This window comes from Lepus europaeus, chromosome 7 (genome assembly GCF_033115175.1).
Source record: "Lepus europaeus isolate LE1 chromosome 7, mLepTim1.pri, whole genome shotgun sequence".
Lineage (NCBI taxonomy): Eukaryota > Metazoa > Chordata > Mammalia > Lagomorpha > Leporidae > Lepus > Lepus europaeus.
In genome coordinates this window covers 117,883,418-117,895,613 of record NC_084833.1, presented here as the reverse complement: position 1 = coordinate 117,895,613, position 12,196 = coordinate 117,883,418, and the positions used below count along the sequence as shown (strand labels likewise).

The window sequence follows — 12,196 nt, the reverse complement described above, 5'->3', positions numbered from 1 at the left end:
TCATAGGTTAAAATAAATCTGGTGTCCTGCCCACACCGAGGTATTTGACTTGACTTTTAGAGTCGAGCTAAAGGAGATTAGTTTCTCAGAGTAGCAGGTGAACCCCCAAAGGGCAGGAGGTGTGGTCAGTTTTATTTTGGGGGAGCTTGTTGATGACACATAGCCTGGGAGTCACCCATGCTATATTGGGGGGGCTTTTCAGATCCTCATGTCTTTCTTTAGGGAGGGTTGCTGGAGTTGAGCTGTCGTACCTTTCACAGAGAATACGAACAAGGGTCAAGTCTCTGTGCTCAGGAAGCTAACGCTAGTGTCGCCCAACAGCTAAGAGTTCTGTTTGTTGGTTGATGATTATTAGTGAGGTGAGGTGTGTCTTCCTGGGGTGGTCTTCTATGCTTTGGGTTACAGCAGTAGAAAAACAGAAGCGTCTTCTCTTGCGTGTGTGTTCTGGCGAGGAGACGTATGGGTAGAGAGCAGGTGGGCCACAGTGAGAGCTGGAGGGGGCTGCCCAGCGGGGACCTCCACCTCTCTTCTGCTCCTGCCTCTTACTGGGCACAGATGACAGATGGGAACTCGTGGTTGAAATGGAAATGAGGAAGGAGTACAGGCAAAACCCAAAGTCAGTCACGAACGCTGTTCGCCAGCCAAGGGCAGGCCACCCCCAAACCTGGAAAATGAGAAGAAAGATACCGACCCATTGGTCAGCAGAGAGGGTTATCTCCACGGGCATTTTGCTAGAGTTTATCCTGCCCACTGCCATTTATGTATTTAGGCTGTTCAGTTCTTAGCCTCAAGATAAGGGGCTAAAAAGGAAGGTTTTTTTTTTTTTTTTTTTTTTTTTTAAATAACCAACCCTCATCAAGGTACATGCTGGGCACTGCAGCTCCTGGACAAGGAGACGGGACTTTAAACAAGATCCACGTGAGCAGGAATTTGCTTGAGTCTGTCTTCCTACCTTCCTTCCTTCCTTCCTTCCTCTCTCTCTCTCTCTCTCTCTCTCTTTGAGAGGTAGAGTTACAGACAGAGAGAAAGGTCTTCCATCTGCTGGTTCACTCCCCAGATGGCCACAATGGCTGAAACTGGGCTGATCCGAAGCCAGGAGCCAGCCCAGAAGCTTTTGGGTCTCCCACGTGGGTGCAGGGACCCAAGGGCATTGGCCATTTTCCACTGCTTTCCCAAACTGTAGCAGAGAGCTGGATTGGAAGTGGAGCAGCCGGGACTCGAACTGGCACCCAGATGGGATGCTGGCAGTGCAGGTGGCAGCTTCATCCACTATGCCACAGCGCCAGCCCCCGAGCTTTCCTTTTCAAAATAAAAAATGAAAAACTGAGATCATTGCCTTAGCTCGGAGGTGCCTGCAGGGTTGGCTGGGGTGGGAAGAGCTCTCAGTGTGGCTGTGCTGGCTGGGACCCCTCCAGCCGCTCGCCTGCGAGGTCTTCTGGGGCAGCCTTGTGTTCTTCACGTTCGAACGAGCAGCAGTGTTGCTGTAAAGACCTTACCTGTCAGTCAGACGCTGGGAAGAACCATGCGTGCAGGAAGTTGCCTGTGGCCGGTGAGGGGGTGCTGGAAGGGTGCAGAGGGTGCGTGTGGGGGGCATGTGTGTGAGTGTGTGTGCCGCCTTCGCTCCCGCGGACCTCCTCCTAACAGGGCTCCCTCTGTTGTCGTACTCGGAGCCTCCACTTGAGAAGCATAGTTTCCCAGTGAGGCACTGGATTCCTGATGTGTGACACTCCCGGGCGGCATGGTGAAGGGCACTCTTGACCGCCGTGGGGCCCCCAGACAGGGACGCCATTGTGAGTCACTGAACATGTGAGCTCGCCTTTCCCATGATGCGCGCTATTCTTAGCAGTGGTCTCTGCTCCCAGGGACAGAGGTCACTGGGACCACTGTCCATTTGGGTAGCTGGATAGGGCTGGGCCCAGGGGCAGGGAGGGAGGCGCTGGGAGCAGAGAGAAAGGGGCTTGATAATGGTAGGCTCTGTTGGAGCAAGGGCAAGGACCAGAGCCCTGGAGCACTGTGGATTTGGGCAGACTTAAGCTAAGCAGTGCAGAAACCACCTCTGGCAAAGCCATAACCTGGAGAGCGAGCCTGAGGGATTCGCAGGATGAGTCTGGGGCCTGAAAACTTCCGATGGGCCTCGCCTCGGATGTGGCTGCCGGCTGTGCCTGGCCAGCCCGCATTCCAACCCCAGAGCGGCCTCCGGGGCCCTGATTTGCCCTCTGAGACCTGAAGCGAGGGAGACACAGGCTCCCCAGGGAGACCATCCACTAGGCCCAGTGCTGGTACTCGTGCTGTGGCCCGGCATCCTGGCTGGGAGGACTGTTCCGCAGCTGCCCTGTTTCTCTTGCTCCCCGCCACACAAGGGCAGTTTGGGAGTCGGTCAGAAGACCCCAGAGGGGGAGCTTCAGCAGCAGCGGTGGGTCCCTCTCGTCGGTAGAACCGAGTGGGCTTTCCAAAGGATGGGGATACTGGGTGTGCATGTGGGCTGGGCTGAGCTTCCAGGGCTTGTCTGCAAGAACTAGGGGACGGAGCAGTGAGCTGACATCACCTTTGTGTTGCCTTTCCTGCTACTATAATGAAATACCTGAGGCTGGGCATTTTGCAGAGAAAAGAGGTTTACTTAGCTTGCACGTGGTGCAGGCTCTGGCGAGGGCCTGCCTGGCTGCGTCGCACCGTAGAAGACGACAAGACAGGAGCATGTGTGTGCCAGGGAGAGAATACCCTTGGTGAGAAGGGAAGCCAGATTGTGAGGAGGAGGCAGGCTTGCCTTTCACCACCAGCTCAGGGATCCCACTACAAAATCACCCCTTTCATTCGAAGGGCAGGGTCTCCACAGACGTGAGCAGCGCCTACTGGACCCCACTGCTTGCTGCTGCCACACTGGGACCAGGCTCCTGACATGCAAGCCCTTGGGGACACACTCAATCCATCCCCAAACCACAGCAGAAGCTAACCGGAAACAATTTTTCCCTTTAAGGCCCTGTGCTGTCCGCAGGCATCTGCTTTTCCTGTTTATCCTCTTCCTTTGATGTGAAAAGAGTTCTGGTGGGCAGTACCTAGGACTTGGGGTCCCAGTCTCGGCATTTTTTTTTTTATTTTTTATTTTTTATTTTTGAGAGGCTGAGTGGACAGTGAGAGAGAGAGACAGAGAGAAAGGTCTTCCTTTGCCGTTGGTTCACCCTCCAATGGCCGCCGCGGTAGGCGTGCTGCGGCCGGCGCACCGCACTGTTCCAATGGCAGGAGCCAGGTGCTTCTCCTGGTCTCCCATGGGGTGCAGAGCCCAAGGACTTGAGCCATCCTCCACTGCACTCCCTGGCCACAGCAGAGAGCTGGCCTGGAAGAGGGGCAACCAGGACAGGATTGGTGCCCCGACCGGGACTAGAACCCGGTGTGCCGGCGCCGCAAGGCGGAGGATTAGCCTAGTGAGCCGCGGCGCCGGCCCCAGTCTCGGAATTTAACGTCTTTATGATGCTTTTGAACAAAGAGAAACTCCCGATGAAGGAACAAATACTGTGGCCAGGACTCACCCTGTCCTGTGGTCATATACACAGGCCCCAGGGGTCAAGTACACACAGAAGGGCCCAGAGCAGGGCGCCTGCAGCCTGCGACCGTTTGACATTTCAGATCTGGAAATGGCAGTGGCAGAACAAAACCGCAGGAACCGCTCCACCCGCCGCTCCGTCTGCTGTGAGCGGGCACCGGCGACGAGAACCGGATCCCTGCTCCTTGATGGTGGCTGAGTCTCTGGGGCGGGGAGGCTGGGTTGACTCTAGCGCCTTCCTCTCCAGGACATGCTGATGTGCTGGCTGCTCCCTGCCTGTGGCTGGGGTTTGTGGGGGTAGAAGGCTCCCCTATCTGTCCATCCCGTTCCTCAGCTTGGCATAGTTAACCCCCCATCTCCCCCGAGAGGTTAATTAATAAGGGAGTGTGAGAGCGGTTGTAAGGTGGACACAGCAGTAATGAAATGTCACAGCTAACGTCACAGCTGCTCCAGGCCACCCGACGCATGGGGCTGGGGACATCACCTGTGGAGGTAGAACCCCTGGCCGTGCCCAGTGTCCTGTGACTGCCATAAGGGCTGAGGAAGAGAAGATGAACATTTTAAAGCCAGGTCCTTGGATTCCTTGGGCCAGTACAGCCAGGCAGGCGGCTGGGAATGCTGGGTCTTGTCTAGAGCGCCGCAGTGTGCAGATGAAGAATGTGGGGGCCACACTGCATGTTCCCCATCTGACCTGACAGCCCTTGCACAGGTCGGGGAGCCCCACACTGCATCAGCTTTCTCTGCTGTGAAGTGAGGGGGAACAAATGGGATAGCAGTCGTGTCTGCCGCACAGGTTCATAAGGGGGTGCGTGGTTCAATCATCTCCTGTGAGTTTTCTCTCTGTCAGGGCCTTCAAGCAGTTGCTCACCCCCTCATATCCTAGATCTGAGGTCTCGACTCTGGAGAGGCCTCAGTGACAAAGCTTTGGGGTAGTTGGTTTCTCTTCTTCTGTCTCTACTCAGGGATGCTGTGTAGACTTCTTCAGGAAACCTATTACATCACAAGGCTCTCGCAGCTGTGTTTCTTAAGTGAGATCTGCTCTCCTAACTCCTTGGGCCCCTTGGGATGGCTTCTCTTTCCTCCTGTAATGTCATGTTTGCTTTGTGAGCCAAGGCATGGAGTCGTAGCTGGTGACTCCTGTCAACCCCAAAGAAATGTGCAGATGCACCTGAGTTGTAGACTAGTTTTCAACAAAAGATAGAGAAGTTGAGGCTTTACCAGTGTAGCCCTCTGGGCTGTTTCTTAGGATGTTAAATGATTGTATAGGCATTTGCTCCATCCTTGTGTTCTGGAAAACATGGAAAGTATTTCCCTCAGGATGGTTTTACAGAGCTAAAGATGCATTCTTGGAAAGATGAGGTAGGGATAATTCATTTTCCGTGGTTAGCTTGGGGTGTGCCAAGGAGGAGCGCTAGGGACCGCTGTTAGGAAGTTGTTACCGTGGGAAGTCGTGGCCTGTGGGATGATTAGTGCAGCTCAGGAGCCGTCTCCTTGCCAAGCATCAGTGCAGTCACCCTAGTATTTAGAGGCTAAAGGCCTGGTTGCTAGGTCCAGTGTCACCATTGGCTAACTGTGCCTTAGAGCAAAGTGACATAGCTTTTTTCTTCTGCACCCAGTAGGATGGAAATGGTAGGGCCTCTGTGCCTGGCTTACAGCAGAGGACTGGGGAGTGGATTTTAGGAGCCAGTAAAATGATAAATCTAAACATGACTTGTGGAAGTACAAGATGCAAGATACAGTGAGACATCTCCATGAGAGGGCACAAAGGATATTTCTTTTTTCCACTGAAAGAACCTAAAGCTTGCTTCCCGTTGAATCTCCGTTTACTTTGGAGCAGCTATTTGAAATTCAGGTGCAGGATGAGAGCTGTAGAATGTCCTGTGCTCCCATATGATTAGAGCATCCTGAGCGTCACTAATCTACATGGGCGGGTCTTCCTCGTCACACCCTGCCTGGATTGTTTCTGAGAGGTGTCAGAAGGTACAGTGTAGACACCAGCAGCACAGGCTCTCCAGCTGTGCCCATACATTGGATAGGAAACCACTGGTAGGGTTATCTTTTCAGCATAGAAATTTTCTTCCAGGGAAACTATGTGGCATACATCCTTTAGCAGAGAACAAATGGACTGTCAGAGTATGCCAGGCCTCCCAGAGCTAAGATTCTGGCAGCGTTGATGGCAAACAAAAGGAAGCATGTGTGTGTATGTTTAGAAGATATGAAACCTGTGTAGGGCGTCTGAGACGTTCCTGGGTGGCAGGTTAACTCCTCAGGTATCCACAGAGCTTTCCTTTCCTGGTTTGGATGCTGGCCTGGGAGGCTGGGGCAATGGTAGAGAGGAGTATTGCGACTGAAAGGACATGCAGTGTCTGCTTCCTTGTGACAGGAGTCTGGCTAGCAGCTCCCTGCTACGCAGGAGCACTTGGGAGCCCTGACTTCTCCTTGGAGCTGGTAAAGACATCCTTAGCACCTTCCTCACTCCTTCGGGCAAACATAATGACTGCGTTGTTGAAGGTGTAAAGGGATTATGCTGCCTTAGAATATTCCAGGGGACAACTTAGAACCATCTGGAGTTTGCTTAGCAATAAAGTTCTCTTAGCCCTTCAGTCAGTTAAAATAAGGCAAATGATAGATTATCTTACATTTTTTTTGGGGGGGAGGGGCAAGAGGTTTTTCTCTTTTTCTGTCTGAGTTCATCCTACTCCCTCCACCAGCATCCCCCCAGTAGGTTACCTTCCTCTTCTGGCTGGAGGGACAGTGGGCGGGGGCGGGCAGGCTGCTGCGAGGTTGGACTTGCCACCCCGAGCGCTGGGTATGTGATGTGATGATTCCTGTGGCTTGTGATTTCAGGCAGTGGACCAATCCAGCTGTGGCAGTTTCTTCTGGAATTACTCACTGATAAATCCTGTCAGTCCTTTATCAGCTGGACAGGAGATGGCTGGGAGTTCAAGCTTTCGGACCCAGATGAGGTAAGAAAGAAGTGACTTGAGAGCCCCTGTGTTGAGAAGGGGGAGAGAAAGCCCAGAGAAGGGGCGGTGTGGGCGTAGATGACATAGTCTAGGATTGGCATCCCAGCAATCCCACTTGCTGCTTGTGTGAACTTGAGCAAGTTACACAGCCTGTCTGAGCCTCACTTTCATTATCTGAACAATAGGGAAAACACCAGCGTTGCCCACTTGTTTTCCTGGACTGACTGATAGGATGCCCCTGCAGTGCCGGGAGCATACAGAGTAGGCCCTTTGTCAGTAGAGTTGCCTTTTCCGAGTTGGTCCTCTTCCTATCCCCATGTGAAAGGGCCCGGATGTCTCAAGAGCCCTTGGAAGATGAGTATGCTTTGTTCACTCACCCATTCTTTCCTTACACAAGTGCTTGCTGACGCTTGATCTGTGCCAGGCCCAATTCTGAGTAGAAACAACAATGAGCAAGAGACAAGATCTCTATTCTGGCAGACATGAGAAAATATTTATGCCCTGGTACAGAGAAAGCACTTCCTGTTGATGAAAGGCAGGTGCGATTGCAGCTCAGCTGTTCCCCTCCACACCCTCCCGCTACGGCTCACGCTTTTAAAGCAAGAACGTGCTCCGTTTAACCGTGTGGGTTACGAGGAGCATCTTTAAGGCAACTTTTCTTCCTTTTTTTTTTTTCCCCTCCAAAACCAAATACTTTAACCTCATTACATGGAAGTTCAGGGTCACCGTGTTTTCATCAACTTGGCTTCCATCCCTGCCCAGTCCTGCAAGGATGGAGTTCAGAAGCCACGGCTCAGAGAAGTGCCCCGTCTGTACATGAATCTGCAGATCTCATGGGTCTCCGCGAATGGCATTAGGCAATGAAGCGATGTATACTTGATCGATCCTGTAGATTTCCACCTGCTTTCCCTCTTATTTTTGACACCGTAGGTGGCCAGGAGATGGGGAAAGAGGAAAAACAAGCCGAAGATGAACTATGAGAAACTGAGCCGTGGCCTACGCTACTATTACGACAAAAACATCATCCACAAGACAGCGGGTAAACGCTACGTCTACCGCTTCGTCTGTGACCTGCAGAGCCTGCTGGGTTATACCCCCGAGGAGCTCCACGCCATGCTGGATGTCAAGCCAGATGCTGATGAGTGATGGACATGGAAGGGGCAGGGCCAACCCTGCTGAGACCTTGCAAAGAACAGCCGCGTTGGTTGGACTCTCAATTTTCCATTGTTATTCTATTTTTTATTTTCCAGAACTCAATTTTTTTACATTCAGGGGTGGGAGCTAAGGGAGCTGCAGCTGTAAGCCATTGTGTGTGGTTGGAAGCAGAAAGCCAGGACCTGTGGGGTGGGTGGGGCAAGAAGTTCTCGGGCAGATTCTCAGGAGACAGAAGGATCTTCTCAGAGAAGGATCTGGCTGAGGGAGGAAGAGACTAACGTGTTCAATATGTTTCTTCAGTCATCCATGACAAAACCGTGTCCTGAGTTAGGAACCCATTAGCAAGAGAAAATTGTCACATCAAGAGTCTTAAGACTGGTGAGAGGCAGTTCATTCTCTTGTGTTGAAATCCGGGGTGACAAAAAAAGAGGGGGGTGGGCTAAAATATTTGTCGGGGGGATGTGCTAAAAATTGACAACTACTTACCTTTTTCACTCTTCTTTCAAAACAAAGATGGACTTCCGTGGGGAGGGGCCAAAACTGTTTTTTGTGTTAAAATTTATTTTATTAAATTTTGTGCCAGTATTTTTTTTTTTTCTTAAAAATCGTCTTAAGCTCTAAGGTGGTCTCAGTATTGCAGTATCATGCCAGTTTGTTTTTATTTGCAGGCTGAGGATTCTGTCACAGTGAAAGAAACCCGTTTATATAGACCCCATTGGAAAAGCAAGGCTCTGTGACTAAGATCAGGGATTCCAAATTCATGTGACTTGTATATGAAGGAAACATTAATGCTGATTTGGGCACAGGGGAACTGTGCTTGTGAATTTCTTTACCATTTAAAAAAATATTCTCTCACCCCTTTACTTACTTGTCATTAGTGGATTCTTGGGGTTTGGGCTTAATGTTGGGCTAGGAAACATTGAGCCTTGGAACTGAATGTATTCTTGTAAGCTCTGGTTTGGGGCTTGGTCAGCTTAGGAGCACTGCTAAAGTCGTGGAAAGGAAGCCGAGGAGCAAGAGGGACTTGGGTCTTGATTCGTTCTACACCTGTAACATAGATTACTTGGAATAAAGGCTGCATGCAGGTCTGAAGAAGGAAGTCCTGAATCCCTAGCATCCCTCACTAACAACCTGCAGCCTCTCCTGTACGAGGATGTCTCCCTGTCCCAGTGTCCATCCCACCGTTGCTGCCCGTTCCCCCGACTCTGTTATTCAGTAGGCCGAAACGGGCAGCTTTCTGTTGAGTGAGTGTGAGAATAACTTCAGAGTCTACACGAGGTGAAGCGTGCTGGCTTCCAGAAGCGTTAGGCAAGAGAGCATTTCAGTACAATGCTAACTTGGCTGTCTTTGGGAAGAGAAGTACAAGGCTCTCCTTGGAAGAGGCTAAGCCAGTCGGGAAGGATGTCGGGAGACTGTGTGTGCAAAGGCAAGGGTATAAGTGGTGTCAGGGCCTCCCGAGGCGTGGGTCTCATGTCCTGGGCCAGGGCAAATGAAGATTACTTGTGGAAGAGAGGAATGACTTGAAGGCAAAGGAAACAAAGGGGAGGAGCTTGAGTGAAAAAAAGAAAAAAACGGTGATTCATGAGATTCGAAGGCATTTTTAATTTCCTTAAAGTTTAAATGCAACCATGATCAACCGAAGCACCCATCTTTCTGCTGGTTGTGAGACAGGATCTCAAAAAGGGATTTTGGAGCAAAAATGAACATCTAACTTGTGGGGAAAAAAAATGCCGAATACAATCAGAATCCCTCCTGCTCTAAAGATGCCCAGTTCCGTGGAGGGGGTGGCCTTACGTTTCCTTGAGAAAAGGGAAGAAATGCTGAAGAGAGCGTCTCAGAGCTGGCCCTTTTGGGATTTAGCTGAGCGACAAGCCGTGGTGATTGCCTTCAAGCGCAGCGGCAGGAAAGCTGTTACTCCCAGATCCTCTTGCAGACCCTGAGCTGTTATCAGGAACATCGCCCTGTGATTCCCAGTGTCCCCACACCCACACATTGGAGCAAAGGCAGAACTCTCCCAGCTGTGTAATTTTAATCTGTCAGATGCAGGTGCCTTAATGAAGCTCTCAGAATACTTTAGGAGCTGCTCAGGGAGTGTTAGGTGGAACTGTTTGGACTATATTCTTTTCTCTTAGATTATATGATCTTTTTGTAGGGCACTGGCAAAGGGAGTGTGTGTGTGTGTGTGTGCAGACATGCAAAACTGCAGCTGAAATAATAGCTGGGCTTTCTAGGGAAGTCTTCCCATATTTCAGTACCGAGTGAGAGCAGAGCAAGGCTGGATATCCGTCATTGCTCGCTCTTGGAAGCAGGCATAACATCACTTTCTCGAATCAGCAACCTTTCCGACTCAATCTAGCTGCAAACTCCCCTTCTGTGAGTCTGTCCAACTCCTGCAGTTGCTGTTGCAGAAAAGACGGAAGAAAGTGCCTCCTCGTGCTCCTCCGCCCGCTCGTGTGCTAGGATCCACCTCCCCCTCTCTTGGTCCACCGTTTTCAGGATTTGTAGATAGTTAAAGACAGCTTTTGTCCATCTGGCCGCATGCTTTTTCTCCTTTTGTCCAAGGCCAGAGACCATCCCAGGAAGAGTGGTGGGTGGTTTATACACTGGAAATGTAGCAGAATTGTTGCATTTATGCTTTTTAAAAACACATGTTAACTTCCGAGGAAGGATGGGCAGATCTGGTCTAGCTGGGTGAAACCTTTATTTTCCCAGAGATGCCTTAACCTGTGTGGGTTTTGGTTGTGAGGGTCAGGGTCCACGGAAGGGAGGGACTTCCCTACACAGAGCCCTGATTTTGTGGCTGTGGGGACTGGAGGTGGCATTCAGAGATCAGATGTGCTTTTCCTCACTTTGGAGAGGAGCCCTCTGGGTTTTAGAGCATTAACCTGCCTAACGTCATGGTGAAAAATATACCTTCTCTCTCCTAGACATGCTGTGCATGCTGCTGTCTCTGGTGGGGTCTATATAAATCTGTTGAACTCTTACCTACATTCCAAAGAAGTTTCAAGGAACCATAAATATATGTATACATATACATATATAAAATATATATATTAAAATGAAATTATCTCTATCAGGAATACTGCCTCAGTTATTGAATTTTTTTTAAGAATACCTTTTTTTTTAAAAGCTGAGAAGTACAGGGGTGAAAAAGATGTTATATTGTGTTTGACTATTTTCCAACTTGTATTTTCATATAATTTATATTTTTTAAAAGCTGAAAATTTAAAAGCAAGATGAAAAAAAGGAAAAGCAGGTGCTTTTTAAAAAATCAGAACTGAGGTAGCTTAGAGATGTAGCGATGTAAGTGTCTATGTGGTTTTTTTTTTAAATGCAAAAAAAATTTCTTATGGGGGAGTTTTTTGTTTGTTTATTTTCGTAGCTGATGCTGGCACATCATTTTGCTGGAGAGTTTTTTATATACTGTAGCCTGATTTCATATTGTATTTTAAACTGTGTGAAATTAAAACAAAGAAATTCATTCATAATGATGCGGCTTTGGCCTGATTCTTTCCTGTCTGGATCATGTGTTGGTGTAAGACAAATTCACCATCCAGAGACAAGCTCACGGAGGGGCAGGGCAGTCTTTCTGATCTCGTCAGCTCAGGACCATTTCAGGGAAGGACTTCCCAAGGGAAGTCATTGAGTAACCGACTTCTTAAGTAGATTGTGTCTTCCGTTGTGGAGAGTCCTGGGCCTTGTCACACCTCATTTGTTCGGACTAAGAGCCACTTGAGGAAGATGTGAGGGACTCGACAGATACACATTTGATCTCAGCTAGGAACAGCTCCTGGTGTTGACCCCAGGGAGCTGCGGATCCTGAGTGGAGACTGTTGATCCACGTTTCTTCTCTGACACCAACTGCTCCGTGACAGTTCGGGCCCTGGGAGTGATGCCATGTTAGCAGAACCCCCCGCACATCGTGTCATAAAGGAGATGGTGTTTGTAAGTGCTTTGGAGGGGAGGGCTCAGGGATGCGTCCCGCAAGGGCCTTTTTCCTTGTTGAGACTGCAGAAGGTGGATGTTTTGAATGAACACCAGCGTTTGCAACATGAAGCCCGACTCACAGCTGGAAGGAGGCTTTTTGCTGAATGGATCACAAAGAGAGCTCTGTTTTTGGAAAATCTGCTTCTTTGGGCAGGAGCTTGAGGCTTGCTGAGTACACGTTCGGCGCGGACTGTGTGGTCTGGTGGTCGGAGAGCTGGACTGGCCGCGAGGAAGCCCTGGCCCCTGAATCCCAGGGAAGCCTTCACCTCTCACTGGGAGGCATTGGGAGAACGGCTTGAGGTCCTGACATTTTTCGAGTTTTCAGCTGCAAACCTGGGCAAAACCACAACTCCTGAGCCAACCTGAGGCCACATTGGAGCTCTCCTTCCCCTAAATCAGCAATACAGGGAGAATAGCTTTGTGCCTGTGTCAAGGATTTGGTCAGAGGGCTTTCCTTCTGGGCCAAGTTGCTGTGATCCCTCAAAGTATCTGATTTAATAATACTGGCTGGGGTAGAAGACACAAGATAAACTTTAATGAAATCGGCTCA

The 12,196-nt window shown here is 50.0% G+C and overlaps 1 protein-coding gene across 2 annotated transcripts in view; it reads left to right on the top strand.

Annotated features, from left to right (window-relative positions):
- Nucleotides 1–11,117, top strand: part of ETS1 (ETS proto-oncogene 1, transcription factor) — a 64,244-nt gene extending 53,127 nt beyond the window's left edge. For both annotated transcript variants that reach the window (XM_062197337.1, XM_062197336.1), the window contains 2 exons: nucleotides 6,386–6,504; nucleotides 7,435–11,117. In XM_062197337.1, the coding sequence (XP_062053321.1) occupies nucleotides 6,386–6,504; nucleotides 7,435–7,650 (335 nt within the window). In that variant the 3' untranslated portion in view covers nucleotides 7,651–11,117. The remainder of the gene's footprint in view (nucleotides 1–6,385; nucleotides 6,505–7,434) is intronic.
- The last annotated feature ends 1,079 nt before the right edge of the window (nucleotides 11,118–12,196 follow it).